The sequence below is a fragment of the Urocitellus parryii genome, chromosome Y (assembly GCF_045843805.1).
Source record: "Urocitellus parryii isolate mUroPar1 chromosome Y, mUroPar1.hap1, whole genome shotgun sequence".
Lineage (NCBI taxonomy): Eukaryota > Metazoa > Chordata > Mammalia > Rodentia > Sciuridae > Urocitellus > Urocitellus parryii.
In genome coordinates, this window is record NC_135548.1 from 3298457 (window position 1) to 3319235 (window position 20779).

Here is a 20779-nt window from a genome sequence, read left to right on the forward strand (position 1 = left end):
CTGAATTTATATTAATATGTTAATATACAACTTCTTAATGCTAAAGTATCCAAAAGGCAGGCAAGAACACAAAGAGATGACAGTATTTAAAAAGTTAAAAAAAAATTTTAAAAGTCAACACAAACCCAATGTCCATTCAATAAATACCTCAAATGTAAAATGAAGAGAATAAAGCCAGACATAGTAGAGCACACCTGTAATCCCAGTGGCTCTGGAGGCTGAAGCAGAAGGATTAAGAGCTCAAAACCAGCCTCTGCAACTTAACAAGGCCTCAAGAAACTCAGTGGGACTCTGTCTCTAAATACAATATAAAAAAGGACTGGGATATGGCTCAGTGGTTAAGCACCCCAGGGTTCAATCTCTAGTACCAAAAGAAAGAGAGAGAAAAGAGAATGAAAACATATGACCCCATCACATGCCACTTATAAACAACTTATTTCAAATTTAACAACCAACTGAAAACGAAAAAATCATAAATAATTAAAAATGTATTTCCAGGATATAATCAGAAAACACCACAAATAATATAGTCAACTCCATGGGCCCAACCACCCATAAAAACTTATAAAAATAAATCAAAATCTGTCTTTGTTTTTTTTTTTATATTTATTTTTTAGTTGTTGGCGCACACAACATTGTTCTTTGTATGTGGTGCTGAGGATCCAACCTAGGCCGCATGCACGCCAAACGAGCGCGCTACATCTTGAGCCACATCTCCAGCCCAAAAACTGTCGTTGGATAACCAAAAGTTTATAGCAATCAAAGTGTTAGAAAAGCAAGAAAGAAAAAACTGGAAAGAGAGCCTTCTTGGGAATTATGATATTTAAAAGTCGTGGTGTTCACTGGAGAATTTGGAAAACCACACCCAACACCCTGAAAAAGACTTATGCTTTTAAAGATGTAAAACCATTACATTTCAAATGGCAAAGAGGAATTGAAGGCTAAGATTTGTAAGCTACCTAGAAAATGTCTCTGTGCCCCATCAAAAGGATAATCTGCAAAACAGAGAAATTGTTTGGTGGTTTCTTTTGTTTTTTAAAAAATTCTCTCTCCCCACTTCCCTCTCCTTTTGTTTACTTTCTTACTTTTTACTTCTGGGATGCAAAGAAATCTTTATTATGTGTCATATAATTGAACAGAAGCTAAAAGAACAAGGATTTGATGAGAGAACACAAATGAAAAAGAATACAGACGTTACAAAAAAATTAACATAACATTGTCACTACACAAACAGGCTACAATAAATAAAAAGAATGCAGTAAGCAAACAATCAAATTCTGAGGAGGAAGAATTTGACTTCTGGAAATGTCATATTAAAATATTCAAAACATCAAAATATTATGAAGCATGTAAAGAACACAGTATTTCCCATTCAAAAATATAGATTTCTGTGTTTTTATATTGCAAGTAAGAAGCCAACAGTTAACATTCCATCCTCACAAGTAAAAAGCCATACAAACTCAAAGACAAATAGCTGTCTTTAGACTCACAAAAGAGATGGGGTTGGGGGCAAACCAAAGTCTCCTAAAAGGGAGAGAATGAAGGACAAATGTAGAGAACAGGACTAGCCAAAGCAAATACCAAGAAAAGAATTAGAGTGCAGAAATTTTTGCCAACACAGGGAAACTTGAACTGTGATTGTTTTAAGTGTGTTGACATTACCATAAACCAAACACATTAGTGTCTTTCCAAAATTTCAGTTTGCTGAACAATAGTAAAATCACAAGCTACACCACTTTTAACTGAAAAGAGTTGTAGATGACCTTGTAGGTGAAGTTGAGCAATCACTGGTTCTCTTATTCCAATTTTCATTTCTCATATTTAAAAACCTCAAGTCACAATCACACTTTACACACACACACACACACACACACACACATACACACACACAAGCTAAAAAAGGATTAAGGTGGCTGAAGGGAGAGCTGAGGCAGAGAGCAGATATGAATGCAAAGAGTCAAAGTAAGTAGCCAAATAATATTAGGAACCAAGAGCAAGAACTTGTTTTAGGCCAAGGTCTGGATGGCAGCAGCTTCACAGTGTCACTTAAATTGTGAGCTGGAGAAGTCCAGTGGCAGTGGCCATGTGTGATCCTCACCATCAAGGAAACCATATTCCACTAAAACCTGAGGAAAGAGATTCAAAGGTTCATTGCTGTGGCAACTTTCCTGAGCAATGGAGTCAGGTGCTGCTGTGTCCAGTCTTGGAATGCCCTTTCTTTTGTTAGTTTCAAGTGAGGGGGTTGCATCATTTAGTGGTCTAGTGTGTTTGATAACTGGGGCTTGTTTTTCCAATATGAGTTAATACAGGCACATGCATCCATGTGCCTCTGATTAGCTGATAAGTTATCATTCATATTAGCATGACTGATTTACTTATCAATTTGTACCTTATTGCTTTCCAGGCAAATGATTGTTTACTTGTATAAAGTGTGGAGTTACTTCATCTCAGTCCTTAAACTCAAAATGAAGTAACTTATGGCAAACTACTGCTTTACCAAATGGAGGAACTGCTATTCTATACATTATAAAGTAACTCCGAAAATGCTTTCCATATGAGTTCCAAAATTGCAAGGAGTTCAGCATAAACAAATTTGGTAAAAGCACCATAGGAACTCATACTGTTTTTGAGTATTACGCACAAGTCCTCAATCTTGGAAGCACTCTGTTCTTTTTCTTTAGAAGAAACTGTTTACCAAGGCTAACCTGATAAAGGCTTAACTGACCCAAGGAAAAAGACATATCCAACTCCAAGACCTTCTCCAACTCCCCACACAACTAGAGTCTTCTGCCTTCCGCATTCTACCTTCCCCAATCTGCTTATTCAATATCTCTGTCATGCTTATGATCTCTTCAAACTGAGTCCTCTACCTCTTGGCATGTCTTATAATTATATTTTTCTTGACAGCTAGACATAAAGTACTGTCCAAAATATATAAAACCAAAAAACAAAGCAAACAAAAACTTAAAAAATGGTTAGTTCATGTCTGCAGATAGAAATACTGGACACTGTTAGAATGACAGTTCTTTCCAACTAAACCTACAGATCTATACATTAATAAAATCTCATTTAAAAATCTAAATAACTTATTTTGTTACACAGAAAGGTGAAAGACCCAGAATGGACACCACAATGATGAAACAGAAGTACAAAGTTGGGAGAACTGACACTATGCAACTTTAAGATATACCAAAAAGTTCTAGTAAAAAAGCCAGTATAGAATTGATGTAAGGACTGAAAAGTGGTTCAAGGGAATAGATTGTATTTATAAACAGATCCAGATAAATAGTCAACTGTTCTTTCAAACAAATCCATATGAAAAGTCAACCAATTTTGACAAAGGAAAAAAAGCAATACAACATAGAAAACAAATGGTACCATAACACCTGAATATGGAATAGAAGATACACAAGTGAACAAATAAAAAAGATTCATCAAGTAAACGTCTTTCAGAAACCACAATTTAAAAAGAAATACTGCTACACCAAATCTGGAACATCAAATGATGTCAAGGTGAGAAGCAAGAGGAATTCTTATTTATTGCTTGTGGAAATGCAAAATGACCCAGACACTATAGAAAACATTTTAGTATTTTCTTAACAAAATGAAATAAACCTTTAACATATGGTCTAGCAATCAGGCACCTTAATAGGGACTGAAAACATACATCCAAATAAACACCTGTAAATGTCCATGGCTTCTTTATTCAGAACTGCCAGAACCTGAAAACATACAAAATGTCCTTCAGAAGGTGAATGAAGAAATATACTATTATAATTAGTATAAAAAATATACCAATTCATTCAGAAAATGAAATATTGTTTAGCTCAAGAGAAATCAACCATAAGCCACAAAAAGACATGAGAGAAATTTATCTGCATATGATTACATGAAAGAATCCAAAATGAAATGGCTACATATCCTGATTCTAGTTCTACAATATTCTGGAAAAGACAAATCTATACTAAAAACAATGGTTGCCAAATTAGTGGGTGAAGAGAGGATGGGCAAAACACATATATGTTTAGGGTAGTGAATCTATTTGGTATGACATGTAATGATACTCTCATGTTTGTTCAGATTTTGAGAAAGTACATCATCGAGGGTGAACCCTGATTTAAATGGTGGTGTGATGACCATGATGATATATTAATGCAGTTTCATCAACTGAAATAAATATGCCACTGTGGCAGCAGATGTTGGTAATGGGTTGCTACCAACATATGTGCAAGGAAATTAGGGATGTGTTGAAAATCTTTGTACCTTTTTCTTTGTACCTTTGACACGACATAAAACTCCCTCAAAAAAGTAAAGCTTATTGAAATTTATTGAGTAATATAATAAAGAGGAACTATCTCAGCGGCAGCACACGTTATACTTTCTAGAGAAACACTTTTCTAGCAACTGCCTTAAATACATTTAAATAACAAAAACTATGGAAAAGAACAAAAGCAAATTGAAAATAATCTTGAACAAACAATATAATAAAGAAGTAAAAACATATAAAAAGTAAGCTAAAAAATACATCTTAAAAGTATAACAACAAATGAATATTCACTATTTATAGTAAGATTCATTATAAGATTTCTGCAGGCAGACTTATCAAAAAAATCTGAAGATGAGTCAACTGAATTCATCCAAGCAGTGGAGCCAATATTTTTTTAAAAGAATGAAAATATTAAAAAAAAATTAAAAGACACTAAGAGAACACTGGAAAACTGTGAAGTATATCAGCATATGCATAATATAAATGTCAGAAAGAAAGAACAAGGCAGAAGGAACAAAGTTTAAAAAGTCAAAAGTTTCAACCTGAGTCTGGCTTACTGCACTTGAATAGAGCTAAAGAAGTTGGGAAAGGTATTGGGAGGCAGACCCAAGAATACAGAGGGAATATCAATGAAGTAGTGGAAGGAGGGTTGAGGGTATGGGTGGACAAAATTATGCTATGTCCACATATGAATATACTCCAGTGAATTCCAACTTGATATGTAAATAAGAATAAAACAACAATTGAATGGAAGGAAGGCCAGGAGAGGTAGGGAAAACAACAAAGGGAAAGAGGAAAGGGTAAGAAGAAGAACTGGGGATTGAAATGGAGCAAATTATATTTCATTCTTGTATGATTATATCAAAATAAACTTCCCTATGTAAGATGACACTGAAGTAATAAGGAAATTTTTATAAAAAGGCAAATTTAAAAATCTGATGAGATGCAATCTCTATTTAAAAATCTCCATCCAAAGAAGGGCAAGCTTAAGATATTACTATCAAGACACATAAGGTATCTAAATAATTAAGAACAAAGACAGAATCTTCAAAGCAGCATAACTATGCTGCTCATCAGAAACTATGAAGTCTAGAAAACAATGAGATGAAATATTTAAAGTAGTGCAAGTAAAAAAAAAATAAAATAAACACTGTCAGACAAGAATTCTATATGTGGCAAAACTGCCTTTCAAATATTTAGGGTGATCTCTGGTACTAAAATAATAATAGAGACAGTTAGCAATATCAAGATAAACAAAGTTGACCTGGCCTATGAGAAAAGATATAATAATCCTTTAGATTAGAATGAAAGGACCCTACATAGGAACTCAAAGCTCTGTGAACAAGCAAACTAAAAAAATAATCTGATGAAAGTAGGTACATGGGAACATTAAAAAGCCAGTATTAGCAATTTCAAGTTTATAATTCCTCTTTTTTTCCTCACTATATAACTGAAGAAAATATGCTAAAACAATAAACGTAAGATGTTAAAAGATAAATAATATTAAAACACAATAATTTGTAACAGCAACTATATGAGAAAGAATAAATCTACAAGAAAAATCTATGCTGCTTAAAGTAAGTTTGTACCAATTCAAACTATTATTTTAAAAAAATCATGTACATGATAAAACCATTCCTATACAACAAAAGAGAAAAGGAAGACAGCATGGAATCAAACTAAACCACTATAAAATATCAAACACAAATAAAAAAAACCGAAGAGAAATAAGAGACCAAAGAAACCTCTACCACATAAGAAAAAAGCAAAAGGATGGTAGGATGCCTTTCCTTATAACTGGTAAGTGAACTAAATTATCCATTCAAAGGCAGAGTTAGCAAAATGTATGAATTCAAGTTCTAACTTTATGTTATCAACAACAAAAGATAGTTCAAATGGAAAGAAAGTATGTATTCCACATTAATAGGAACAAAAATACAGATTGAGTATCAACATTAGTATCAGACAGAATTAACTTTAAGTTACAAAAAAAAAAAAAAAAGGACAAAAAAGGCATTAAATGATCCACGGTTAGTTAATAGAGTGCTTGCCTCGAATGCACAAGGTTCAATCCCTAACACCACAATAATAAATAAATAGACAGATAAATGGATAGAGTAAAACCAGCAATATTTATTTATAGAAAAAAGAAAAAAAGGAAAAACTACATATTATAAACATATACATACAAAACAAAAATTCCAAGATATATGAATGACAACATGACAAAATTAAAGGAGATGTTTTATAATCATAGATGAAGACATCAAACCCATTTTCAAAAATGAATTATTAACTATTAATAATAACTATTAATAATCAGTAATAACAAACAGTAATAAACTATTAATAATACTAATTGTTAATTAAGCTAAATTTAAAAAAATATGAACAACAACCACACTAATGGCTACTAGAATAGGATACACATGCCTCCAACTACACATGAAACATTCCCTAGGATATAGACAGTACAAGATCTTTTAATAAATTTTAAAACAGTAAAATAATACAGATTATCTTTGCCATCCACAAGAAAGTTAATAACAGAAAGAGAACTGTTAGAAAATTATAAATAAGCACAAATTAACTGATTTACACTTAAAATTAGCAATAATTCAAACAAAAGTCACAAATTAGAAAATACACACAGATAAATGAAAACAAAAATACAATCTAATAAGAAATGTAGCAAAAGCAGCCTCAAAGAAAAACAAATGATGCCTAACTTTACATGCTAATTCAGCAATAAAAAATGTGGAAACATTAAACACAAAGCCAGAAGAAGCAATAATATTACAAAAGAGAAAAAAATGAATAGAAGGAAAATAAGAAAATCAAGAAAACTGAATTTGAGCCTTTGAATCTAAATTTGATCTATAAAACTTAAAAATCTATGGAGTCTGACAAAAAAATAAAAGAAGAGAAATGATCACAAATTCATGTGGGAGTTAACAGTACTCACCTCACAAAACCAAAATGCATCATGAGGATACTGATGCAACACTGTGACATCAAAATATTCGTAAGAGAAAACAAATATCAAAATGAAGCCAAGATGAAATAGTAAAGTATCAGTAAATCCATAACAAGATAGCAGAAGATAAATGAATACAAGCATCCAGTTACTACTAAGCTCCACTGAAAGATATCAAAGTGAATACAAAGGATTGTAAAGAGTTGATTCTTTAAAAACATACACAAGATTGACAAATCTTGAGCCAAACTAACCAAAAGAGAGAGAAAAGACCTAAAGTAATAAAATTAGAGGTAAAAAGGAACAATCAGAACAGATGACACAGTGGATTTCCATAAAATCATTGAAGAATATTTTGAGAAGTGTATTTCAATCAATTGAAAAATCTACCCCCAAAATGGACAAATTTCTAGACACATATGAATAACCTACCAAAACTGAACCAAAATAATATTTCAAAAACAAACAACTGTACAGATCAATAGAAGAAATGAAACTTAAGAAGCAATAAAGTGCCCCAACAATAAAAGAAAAAAGCCCAGGACCACATGGATTCACTTTTGAATTTTACTAGTCTTTTCAAGAACAACAATGCTCCTCAAATTATTCCACCAAATAAAATGCAAGAAACACTTCCAAACTCATTCTATAAATCCAGTTAACCTCCTGCCAAAGCTTGATGGAGACACAACAACTAAAAGTAAAAAGAAAAATAATAGGGCTGGGGATGTGGCTCAAGCGGTAGCGTGCTCGCCTGGCATGCATGCGGCCCTGATTCGATCCTCAGCACCACATACAAACAAAGATGTTGTGTCCACCGAGAACTAAAAATAAATATTAAAAAAAATTCTCTCTCACTATTTCTAAAAAAAAAAAAAGAAAAAGAAAAAAAAAGAAAAATAATAAATCTAAAAACTAAGATTCCCAATGAATATACATGGAAAAAATGCTCGACAAAATACTTGCAAACTGAATTCAATAGCAGATTTTTTAAAAACTCAGACATCATGATCAAGCTGGTTTTATTCGAGGAATGCAAGGGATGGTGAAGATATGCAAATCAATAAACATTAAACAGGAAATACACTCAAGATAAAAACTACGTGACCATCTCAATAGATACAGAAAAAAAAATCTGATAAAATTTAACATGGTGGGCTGGTAATGTGGCTCAGGCGGTAGCGCGCTCACCTGGCATGCGTGCGGCCGCGGTTCGATCCTCAGCACCATATACAAACAAAGATGTTGTGTCCGCTAAGAACTAAAAAATAAATATTAAAAATTCTCATTCTCTCTCTCTCTCTCTCTCTCTCTCTCTCTCTCTCTCTCTCTCTCTCTCTCCTCTCTCACTCTCTCTTTAAAAAAAAAAAATTTAACATGGCTACATTGTAAAAGTCCTATACAGATTAGGTACACATGGATCATATCTTATTATAACAAAGATTTTAGACAAACCATAATCAACATCATACTAAATGGGGAGAAAGGAAAAGCATTTCCTCTAAGGCCAAGAACAAGAAAAGGGTATCCGCTGTTGTCACTCTTATTCAACACAGTAAAAGAAATTCTAAGCTTCATCCAAGACGGCAGATTAAAGGTCATGTCCTTCCTGGCTATTCCATGGCATAAAACCAAGAAAGGAGACAGGTAGCTTCTCTGCAAGATGAGTGAACAAAAAAGGGGAAATGGAGAGACGTTTGAATGGAACCTAAAACTGGACATTAAAGCAGACTGGGGATACAGGAGGCTGGATATAATAAAATAAAGAAAAAAAATCCCAGTAGCATAGCTACTTGCCATAGCCGGATCAGAAGTGCCAGCCAGAGAGATCCCTCCATAAGCATAGTAGAGGGATAAGGGAATTAAAGAAATATGAATTTGGGGGAGGCAGGAAGTGTGTCTGGCTATAGAGCATTTAGAGAACAATGACATTGCCTAACAAACCTTAAAGACTTGTTGCACAATATCACTCTCTTGCACTTTTTATCCACGTGCAGGGAAAGAACCAACCATCTTTCCCTGGGAGAAGGAAGGAACTATTTTGCAGCCAAGGCACAGGGGAGGGCTGTGCCTTTTTTAAGGAAGCAAATTCCTGGCAAACCTGAGTTTGGCCTGAAATAGAGGGCCAGTAAATACATGACACAGTGTGCTTAATGATTAGGAAAAAAATCAAACATAGAGAGAAATTTACACAGAGGACCACTGTCATGGAAACCCACCTGGCTCTACCTCTCCCCTTCCAATCTTAGTGCTTGCAAAATTTCCTGGGAAACATGTATCTAGCCAGGAACTTTGAAAGGCAATGGCAGAAGGCTAAACCTGAGACCAGGAAATGTGGAGTCTGTAGATTACAGAGGGGACTTAGAATTGGTTCCCACATCACAAAAGTGGAACCCAGGGAGGATCCCTCCGGTAATCTAACTTTTCTGACATTTCTTCCACTGTAGTGGAATGTATAAACATATATATATATACACACATATAGATGTATCCCATAATTCTCTAAAGTTCCAAGAGGGACTAGCAAGTACTAGGCACTGGAGGTGCACTGATTTAAAAATCTCCAGAAAAAACTGGCATTCAGTGAAGGGCTTGGAGCCCAGTAAAACCTAAACCCAGCCTCTAGGAACTCTGCCTATGGGATTACTCCTCTCACTCCAGCAATCCAAAGAGTGGAAATCCATGCTCCAGACAAACTCACCTAAAACTCCTGAGAAGAGATAGTGGGAATATTCTGAACTGCCCACAGAAAGATTGTTTTAACCTTTTATAAGGATTTTTTTCCTTTTTTAAAAATTATTTTTCTGTTTCATTGTCATCTTGGAGGTACATGGATATTAATATATTTTTATAATTTTTTCTCATTTCTACCATTTTTGAAAGCAGTTGTTTTACATTTCTGAAAACTAAGATATATCATTTTTTTGAAATTTTAGTTTAGTTTTGTATTCTTTTATTTTTATTTAAATATTTTTAAATTTTTATATATACATATGTATGTGTATCTATATATCTATATGTTTGTATATATATACATATATGTATGTATATAGTTATAGATACATATATATTTATACATATACATATATGCATACATATATATTTTTTTCCCCTGAGGACAACAACAATAAAAAAGCAGAAATCCTAGAAATGAAGGAAAAAAAAATAAAAACTCAATAGAAGGCATCACCAACAGACTAGACACTTGGAACACAGAAGCCAAATATATAATCTTGTAAACAGAGCACAGACAGACAATGATAAGAAACCAAAAACAAGAACTTCAAAGAAGTATATAGATAGTTATACATATAGATATACATCTATATGTATATCTATCTATAAACATCCCACCACAGTGAAAGAAATGTCAGAAAAGTTAGGTTAGGAAAAAACACACACACACACACACACACATACATACACATATATATTCCTCTATTTCCCTTGATTCTTTTTTTCTTCCATTAAAAGGTAATCTCTATTATTCTCTTCTCTTCCTTTATTCTTTTACTTCTGTCTTCTCTACTCCTCCCTCATACTCATCATACCCTACATCAGTTCTGTTTTCTCCCATCCACCATTTGAAGTTATAAAACTTTTTGCAAACTTGCTATATTTATTACACGCAATAATTGATCATTACCATTTCTGTTTATTGTGATAATTAACATTTTAGGCATTGTAGTAGCAACTTTTTAGTTCAACTCTATATATTGCTTGTAATGGTTGTTGTTACTATTCGTCTCTTACAAAATAGTACAGGAAACCTTTACGGACATCATAAATCCATAGAGTAGAAACTACTGCCCTACATCCACTGGGTAGACACACAATATGAAAAAGTAAGAAAACAAATTGAACCACTCAAACGAAGATACTCTAAAAACACAACACCACAGTGTTCTGTGGTACTCCCAACCTTATTGTGATTAGGATGTGCCTATTAGAGAAAACATTTGGCCTTTAGTTATTCGGGATTGGCTTCTTTCTCTTAGCATGATACTCTCCAACTCCATCTATATATCAGCAATGTCATAATTTCATAATTTCCTTAAAGGTGAGTAATATTCTATTGAAAATATACCACATTTTCTTTATCCGTTCATTCATTGAAGAACACCCAGGTTGGTTCCATAGGTTAGCTATTGTTAATTGAGTACTATAAACATTGATGTGACTGCCTTACTGTACTATAATGATTGTAAGTCCTTTGGATATAAATGAAGGAGTGGGATAGCTGGGTCAAATGGTGGTTCCATTCCCAGTTTTCTGAGGAATCCCCATACGCTTCCCATAGTGGTTGCACTATTATAATTATTATTATAATTATTATTATTATTATTGCAGTTCCGCCAGCAATGTGCAAGTATACATTTCCCCCACATCCTTGCCAACATTTATTGCTGCCTGTATCTTAAAGATTGCCATTCTAACAAGAGTGATGAAATCTTAGTGTTGTTCTGATTTTCATTTCTCTAATTACTACAGATGATGAACAAATTTTCATGTTTGTTGATTGACTATTTCTTCTTCTGTGAAGTGTCTGTTCAGTTCCTTAGCCCATTTATTGATTGGGTTATTTGGTTTTTTGAGTTCTTCATGTATCCTAGAGATTAATGCTTTATTGGAGGTGTAACTGGTAAAAATTTTCTCCCAATCTGTAGACTCTCTCCTCACATTTTTGATTGTTTCCTTTGCTGAGAAGAAGCTTTTGAATTTGAATGCCTCCCATTTATTGATTTTTTGATTTTACTTCTTGCTCTTTAGGAGTCTTGTTAAGGAAGTCAGATCCTAGGCTGTTGTGGTGAAGATTTGGGCCTATATTTTCTTCTATTAGGCGCAGGGTCTCTGTTCCAGTGCCTAAGTCTTTGATCCACTTTGGGTTGGTTTTTGTTCAGGGTGAGAAACACAGAAACAGCAGTTTGCTTTCATTTTGCTACATATGGATTTCCAGTTTTGCTAGCACCATTTGTTGAATAGGCTAGCAGTTCTCCAGTGAATGTTTATGGCTTATATGACATAACCATATTTATGTGCGTTTGTCTCTGCATACTGTATTCTGTACCCTTGGTCTATGAGTCTACTTTGGTGCCAATACTTTTCTGTTTTTGTTACCTTAGCTCTGTAGTATAGTTTAAGGTCTAGGATTGTGATGCCTCCTGCTTTATTTTTCTTGCTAAGGATTGCTTTAGCTATTGTGGATCTCTTATTTTCCAAACAAATTTTATGATTGCTTTTAATTCCAACAAAATTAAAAATATCAAAGACTTCAACAAATTTCTAGAGACATATGACCTATCCAATCTGAATGAGAAGGTCAAACATGATTTAAACAGATCAATTTCAAGTAATGAAATAGAAAACACCCTCAAAAGCCTACCAACAAAGAAAAGCCCAGGACCAGAGGGATTCTCAGCCAAGTTCTAAAAGACTTTCAAAGAATTAACACCCATTACTCCTCAAAGTATTCCATGAAACAGAAAAGGAGAGAACCCTTCCAAGCTCATTCTATGAGGCTAATATCACCCTGATAACACCACCAGACAAAGACACATCAAGGAAAGAAAATGTATAGACCAATATCCCTGATGAACATAGATGCAAAAATTCTCAATATAATTCTGGTAAATCGCACACAAAAACATATTAGAAAGATAGTGCACTACGATCAAGTGGGATTCATCTTACCAATATTATTTTTACTGGATAATTTATGGAGTATTTACATTTATTTTTAAAAATCAATGAAACCCATGTTAATAACAGAATGTATAACACTATAAAAAGAGCTGCAGATGCTATTCTGTTTGAGTATTCATGATTTTAATCTTATCAAACCTAAGAAAATGTTTAGGTACTCATATATTATCAATAAACACTGTTGCTTTAGGTTATAACCAATTTCTTTCCTATTTTCCACTACAAACTATAAATTTGTATGTTTCTGTGGTAACAAAACTCACCTGAGACTCTTTTTTTTTAATATTTATTTTTTTGGTGTAGATGGACACAGCACAATGCCTTTATTTTTTGTGCGCTCTACCACTGAGTCACAATCCTAGCCCTCACCTGAGACTCAACTAAAATTTTCTGAAAACAAATAATCTTAAAGAAGTGTAACACTACTGGACATTTCAAATGCTAAGATAATTAAGAGACTTCACAGTCTTAGAGAACAATACTCAAGAAACTTCTACAGTAATCCCTGGTTCTAGCCATCCATAAATATTTTGAAAAGAAATCTAAACATCACACATAAAAACAGGAGACACTTTCTTATGGCATAGCCATAGATGTAAATCATATTAAATATCAATATTAACCATATATCAATTATTAATTTAGAAAATGAATTAAAAGTTTATGACAGTTACCACAAATATTATAAATATACTGAATAAGTCTCAAAATCTTTTATTTGTCTTAAATAATTGTATCAGTAAACAAAATTTCAAACATAATTAATAAGGATAAAGCACCAAAAATATATGTAATAGTAAAATACCTAAATAAAATCATATGATTCATTCATTTTGTTTAAAGCAAAAAAATTTTTCCTGGTATATTATATTTCACTGAAAGCACAGATAGAGAAGTCTGTTTTTAAGAAAGGTAAATTAAAATGCTTACCTGGGTTTCATACAAGTGGGCAATATGAAACTGAACTGCAATGGATCATGGAAAAAGATCAATTTCAATACAGCTACATTTCAAGTAATAAGGTAGAGCCAAAGTAACAATGACATAATACATAATTCATAACACAAGCAAATGTAAAACTACAGATTTCTTTCCATACAAGAGAAAATTCTTTCATAATTAATTACATTTCTAAATTCAACCAACTTTGTAGGACAACATATGGCTTTAAAGGTAAATAGCAAAGTTAAATAGTTGCCACATAAAATACATACTATTTATTGAATAAAATATATCACAAAATAATATGCCATACACACACAGGCACAAGAATAATACCCCTTTACCTCATAGTTTGAGAGATTTTCTTCCTCGTTAGTTATTTTTCCCACTCAGCTTTCCTTACTATTTTTTTTAATTTTTAATATTTATCTTTTAGTTTTCGGCAGACATAACATCTTTGTTTATATGTGGTGCTGAGGATTGAACCTGAGCCTCACGCGTGCCAGGCGAGCGCGCTACCGCTTGAGCCACATCCCCAGCCCAGCTTTCCTTACTATTGTCAAGTCCAATTAATAGAAATTTTACCTTATTTAATTATTGGAGGTACATGGATTACAAATTAAGAAAAAGGCAAAGATAAAAATTTAGGCCCCCATTTTCCCTATACTTGTATAATCTGTTGAAGATTATAAGGAAGGAAAAGAACAGTGATGATTGGCAGGCATCTTTATACCATCAGAAACCAATCTAGATTTAGTCTCAGGGCCCAAGACTCTGACCTCACATTTCATAAGACGCAGTGTCACTTTTTAAAAGGTAAAAATCTCCATTTTAATACATTCATATATGTTTTATTTTTATTTAAACCAGGGATTGAATCCAGGGAGACTTAACCACTGTTAAGTGTCTTATAGACAATCATATAATATTAAGTGTCACATTACCTTATTCTTTGCTTTGAAAACTTGTGATTTGTAACAGAGTTTCTAACACAGTCAAAATACAAGGAATGTACAAAAGGGGAGAATTTATGCCTTTATTTTAAAATGGACACAAGAAATTTCTGATAATAATGATTATCAAGCTGGCAATCACTCTCTATTAGTGATCAGTGACAAACCACGCTTTTCTAGAGTTACCAAATGATCACATTGATTTTCTTTATGTCTTTTTTTTTTTTTAAAGGGCACATTGATTTTTGTAAGTTAAAAGTGAGAGAGAGAAAGAAAGAGAGAGAGCAGGCATGGTGGCACAAGTCTGTAATCTCAGCAGCTTGGAAGGTTGAGACAGAGGATCGTGAGTTCAAAGCTAGCCTGAGCAATGGTGTGGCGCTAAGCAACTCAGTGAGGCTCTGTCTCTAAATAAAAACAAAATACAGCTGGGGAAATGGCTCAGAGGCTGAGTGCTCATGAGTTTAATCCCTGATCCCCACGCTCCCCAAAAAAGAAAGGAAAAAAAAGTAGTACCCAAATGAACTGAACATGTCTTGGAATCACGCACATGTCTTCCCATTCCTCCTCTCAATTAGCAATAGAAACAAAGATATAGTAAACATAAACATATTCTCATGGTCATAATTTGAAATGCTCTTGCTCTAAAGAAAAAACAATATTGTACTTAAAAAATACTTACTTTCTGCACTGGATAAAGTACAGGGATTACAGTCAATCAAAGCCAATTGAAAATGCTACAAAGAGGAAAGTGAAAAAATTAATGCTTAAATTTAGAGTTATTTAAAATATTTTTTTTTATACTTTAGCCTTCTAAGGTCTAATGACAGAATAAAGGCCATACAAACAAAATATACTACTCAGTCAAATAAAATCATTAACTTATATCTGAACTGTCACCAGCTATTTTCACAAGATAGTAACAAATGAAGAATAAGAGTTAACATCAACTAAATATTTAGTTATATAAAAAAAGTGTGAATCGTCAAGTAAATAAAACATTAAATTATAAAGTGTTTAAACGGACACAGATACCAAATCATTTTTTAAAGTTTAGAGGTACAGTGGTATTTTCTAAGCTTATATTAAAATAAGATATAAACTTTATGAACCAAATTAAATAATAATGAAATGAGAATTTACATGAATAAAACATGTCTGCTTGTACTGATTCTTCAATGTCACTAAACTCTAAGACCTTTCAAACCTGTAACCCTGTGTGTGTGCATGTATGTGTGTTTAATCCATGTTCAAATTCATATATGAAATGTAGTTTTTAAAAAATATTTATAAATTATATGAATAAAAACATTAAAATTATTAATAAATTCTGAATGTATACATCTATAAAACGAGTTCTAAAAACACAAGAAAACATTAAGACACCAAAACATTAAAAACATTAAGTTATGACTAAAAACAAAAATTAACAATTGGCATACTTATATTCTATAAATTGTTCAGAAGAACACCTGAACTAGCATTTTTAAAATTTAAATGCCAGTTGAGAATTTTTGAAATGTTCTTCAGACTTCCCATAAATGTTCAAGTATCAGAGTCTCCACTAATTTTTAGAATTAAAATTATAAACTAGGATGCCATTAAAACAGGACAACCTGTTTTATATGAAACCACAAAAGTTCTATTTATAAAGCAAATATTCTTAATTTTGCTAGACATCTAATACTAAATATTTTTTTAAAATAGTAATACATATACTCCCAATACCAGTTTCTTTGTTAAAAAGTTTAAGAACTGTTTCAATAAAAAATCAAAGTAGAATTATTAAGAACATTTCTATATTAATCATTTAGAATTCTCAAAAACTAACATTTGCTGCTCAATATAACGAAAAAAATTGTGAATAAGTGTTATAAAGAGGGAAGCTGCTTTTGCTACAAGCACCAACTCTTCACCTGGATCTGCACAGGTGTGATGGATAACTGAAAGCAGGATGTATCTGACATCTCTCTTCACATGGCTCTTTAAAGTCCTTTAGCACTTTAAACTCTGGGACAGGTTTCTGCTAGGGACTGCACTTAGACATGTTCACCGTGTCAGAAGTGTTCCTATCATCCCCAAATTCAGTCTGTCTTCTCCTCCTTCAAGGCTGAAAATGTCAGGATGGAATTAACTTTCATAATCTGCGTAATATCAACTACCAGCTCTTCCAAAGGTCCTGCTACTACTAACTACTGGAGTAGCTTCTAAGTCTCTACTCATTGACCTAAACCTGAAAGCTACTCAATCACTGACCTAATTTCATCTGAATTTTCTGACTCATTGTTCTTCTAAGTCATTCTCTCTTGCAGTCACCTTGGATCTCAGCAATGACAGGTCTGGTGGATAAACCTCTTATGACTATAGCAAAAATATTTCCAGACAGCAGCCACTTTTATTTTTTTATCACCAACAAGGCTGCACTTGACAGACTCTGAGATAATGATCAATCAATTCCTGGCCTGCAGAATTGATAGCAGCCCTCCAATCCTTGCCTTTGCTCCTTTCCCATGTAACCCTATGACTAGTGTTAGCATCTGCAAAACAGAATTCTTTATTCTTTGCTATGTAGCCACATCGAGAAGAAACTCCAGCCTTCCATACAATTCATCTCTTTAATTGGCCTTTGATTTATATAGCTGCTCAAGGTTAGTTGGAATCCCGGAGCCCGGATTTGATCAACTCCAGTAAAAGCAAAATTGATTTTAAGATAATTAGGTGCTATAAAGAGAACTGTAATGTGCATTCATAATATTTAAGTAGAATTTTTCAGTAAGTGATGTTTGGAAAACCAAATATCCACATCAAAAGAATTAATTTGGATCCTTATATTACACTTTATACAAAAGTTAACCCAAAATATTTCAAAAACATTACTGTAAGGGATAAAACCTTTAGAAGAAAATATAAAGAAAATCTTTGAGGCTTTGGATTTGGCAATGTTTTTTTTTGGATATGACATCAATGGTAAAGGCAACTAAAGAAAAAAAATCAATAAACTGGGGGGGGGTTCATCTAAAGGACTCAAAGCTTCTGTGCATGAAAGGACACTATCAAAAGACTTATTATCAAACCTTCAAGATAGGGGAAAATATTTGCAGACCGCAGATCTCAAACTGGCTAAGAACTAGATACACACATACATATACTATAAAATGTTTTAAGTATTGTTTCAGGAAAAGCCTCTATAATCCACTCATGAACAGTATGAAACAGCCTTTCCAGAATGCACATGCATAAAAGAAGCTAGCTTGTCTGATCAATAACATTTGACATCACAGGTCAAATTCCTCTGTGCAGAACATGGTAATTCTCCACTGAAAGAAAGGTAATCTTTCAATAGGTAAGATACCCTTTAAAAAAATGCTAAAATTTCGACCTCTTATCATCCAGTCAAAAACAGATTCTGCCCCCTCCTGCCTACAAATTCTATGCTACAAACGGATTTAAAGAGCAGGTTTGAGCTGAGTGATCCTGATCAATATCATGGCACCAGTTTTTGCAAAAAAGAAAGAGCTTTATTAAAGTGAATCACTAAGGATTCCTCTCTCACCCTTTACAAAAAATGAACATAAAATGGATCAAATATCTTAGGAAGACCTGAAACTACTAGAGGAAAAACATAGGGAAACCCTTCAAGATATTGGTATAGGTAATAATTTCCAGAAAATAAAAACAATTGATAAACTGGGATTATCCCAAAATAAAAGGCTTCAGAACAACAACAAAAACAACAAAGTGATCAATCAGCAGAGTGAAAACAGCCTATAGGATGGGAGAATATCTTTGCCAGATACTCGTCTGACAGAGGATTAATAACCAGGTTATATTAAGGACTCAAAAGATGTTAAGACCAAAAGAACAAGCAATCAAATCAACTAACAGAGAGATGATCCCAATGGACAATTCTCAAAAAGAAGGTAAAAATGACCAATAAATAAATTTTTTAAATGTCTGATATCTTGGGCTGGGTTTGTGGATCAGGGGAACAGTGCTTGCCTACCATGTGTGAGGCACTAGGTTTGATCCTCAGCACCACGTAAAAATAAAGATATTGTGTCCATCTATAACTAAAAAATAAATATATATTTCAAAAATGTCTAATACCTTACAGGCATGTTGGCACAGACCAGTAATCCCAGCAGCTTGGGAGGCTTAGACAAGAGAATTGCAAGTTCAAAGCCAGCTTCAACAACTGTGAAGCACTTAGTAACTCAGTGAGACTGTCTCTAAATAAAATACAAAACAGGGCTGGGAATGTGGTTCAGCAGTCAAATAATCCTGAATTCAATCCCAAAAAAAGTTTAATATCTTTACCTATCAGGGAAATGCAATCAAAAACTACACTGAGATTCCATCTCACCCCAATCAAAATGGGTACTGTGAAGATTTTGAGAAACACATTCACCTTGTCCAAACCCAAACATTGGAGTCGAAGACAGAAGGTACAGGGGCACAAATAAAATGAGACTTTAATGACAGTCTTGTGTGTGTGCGCGTGCCTGCAGTACTAGGTACTGAACCCACAACTTTGTGCAAACAAGGCAAGCACTCTACCAACTGAGCTATATCCCCAGACCTAGTAACAGTTTTGCAAGACTAAGTGCCTTGTGGTCAGAAACCCAGGGGTAGTCACAGTCAGCATTTATCCTCTGATGCACAAGGTCCTTCCCTGGGTTCTTTCATGGCTCAGTACTATAGAGTACAGTCTTCCTAAACGTGATGTAGGTTTTGGCATCTCTAACTGGGTTTATTTAAAATACTTTTTTTCTTGTGGCAGAAAAGTAGTCTTTGGGGTGTACGCACTCTGGTACACATGCAGCTCTCGTGTCTTTCCTTAAGCTAGAACTTCTTTTTCTTTTTCTTTTTTAAGCAGGATTGACTGTCTTTATTTAGTGGTAATAAGAAAAAAGGCTGAAGATTGGTACTTAAATGTTCAGTTAACAGTGACCCTTTAATACAGGCAAAAATAAAGAAGAGACAGGAAAACTGAAAACTAAGGGAGACTTGAACAAAGGCAATGTTAGCCCAAGCACTGCAAGCTCTGCTGTACTCCTGTACTTCAGCAAGGGGAGAAAGACAAAAGTACTGACTATTTTCCAACCAGCATGTTTTCTCTCTCAAGTCTGTCGATGGTTATATTTCACTGTACCTTATAAATATGTTTATATATATATATGACACTGTATCAGAAAATATTTTTATATATATGCATATATATAAGTACATTCAGAATCATTACTAAGTTTTTCTTTGTCTTCGTCTTTTTTTCCATGACAGTTTAAGTGTTGGAGTCCCCTGTACTCCTTCTGTACCAGAAATGGAATGCTTGAAAACTATTGTATCATCTTTATCATCCTCTGTTCCAACCACTTAAGATTTTTATTTCTCCAAAAATGTTGATGCACAAACTTGTATAGGGCCCTAACTATTGCAGAATTCTCAGGAGTTGGTAGCAGTGCCTTTAGAAACCCTTTTCTTCTGCTGCTTTGTTATGCCTAAATAATTTTATTTTTTGGAGGTTTTTCTGAAGGTCTTATTGGATAAAACCAATGGAGGAAAATCATAATTAATTTCTTTTTCTGCTGATTTCTTCTTAAGCAATTTTTTTTCTTCTTTTAAGTCACTCTTCCATCTGCGCTTTTAAACAAATGTCCACTTTTGATTATACCACTTCATAGCTGGATATGATGACTGATGAAATATACTTTTTCTGGTGGCATAAAACAACACACCAAGTCTTTCATCAAAAAAAGTAGTAATTCATTGTTTCAGCAACTATCTTGGCAACATCTTCAACATCTTCTTGCTTTTTTTTGCAAGAATACTATACCTCCTTCTGAAACTAATGGCTTTCTGTGGGTTCAAAGAATCTGTCCCGGTGGACGGTGTACCTTGACCCTGCCATGCTGAAAGATCCCTTCAGCACACCTCTGTGTG

The 20779-nt window shown here is 33.5% G+C and overlaps 1 protein-coding gene across 2 annotated transcripts in view; it reads right to left on the bottom strand.

Moving 5' to 3' along the window:
* The window catches only part of LOC113175910 (lysine-specific demethylase 6A-like), a 212960-nt gene that overhangs the window by 109104 nt on the left and 83077 nt on the right, over positions 1–20779 (bottom strand). For both annotated transcript variants that reach the window (XM_077794197.1, XM_077794198.1), the window contains exons 7-8: positions 15522–15576; positions 13878–13912 (exon numbers count right to left, since the gene is read on the bottom strand). In XM_077794197.1, coding sequence (XP_077650323.1) covers positions 13878–13912; positions 15522–15576 — 90 coding nt within the window. The remainder of the gene's footprint in view (positions 1–13877; positions 13913–15521; positions 15577–20779) is intronic.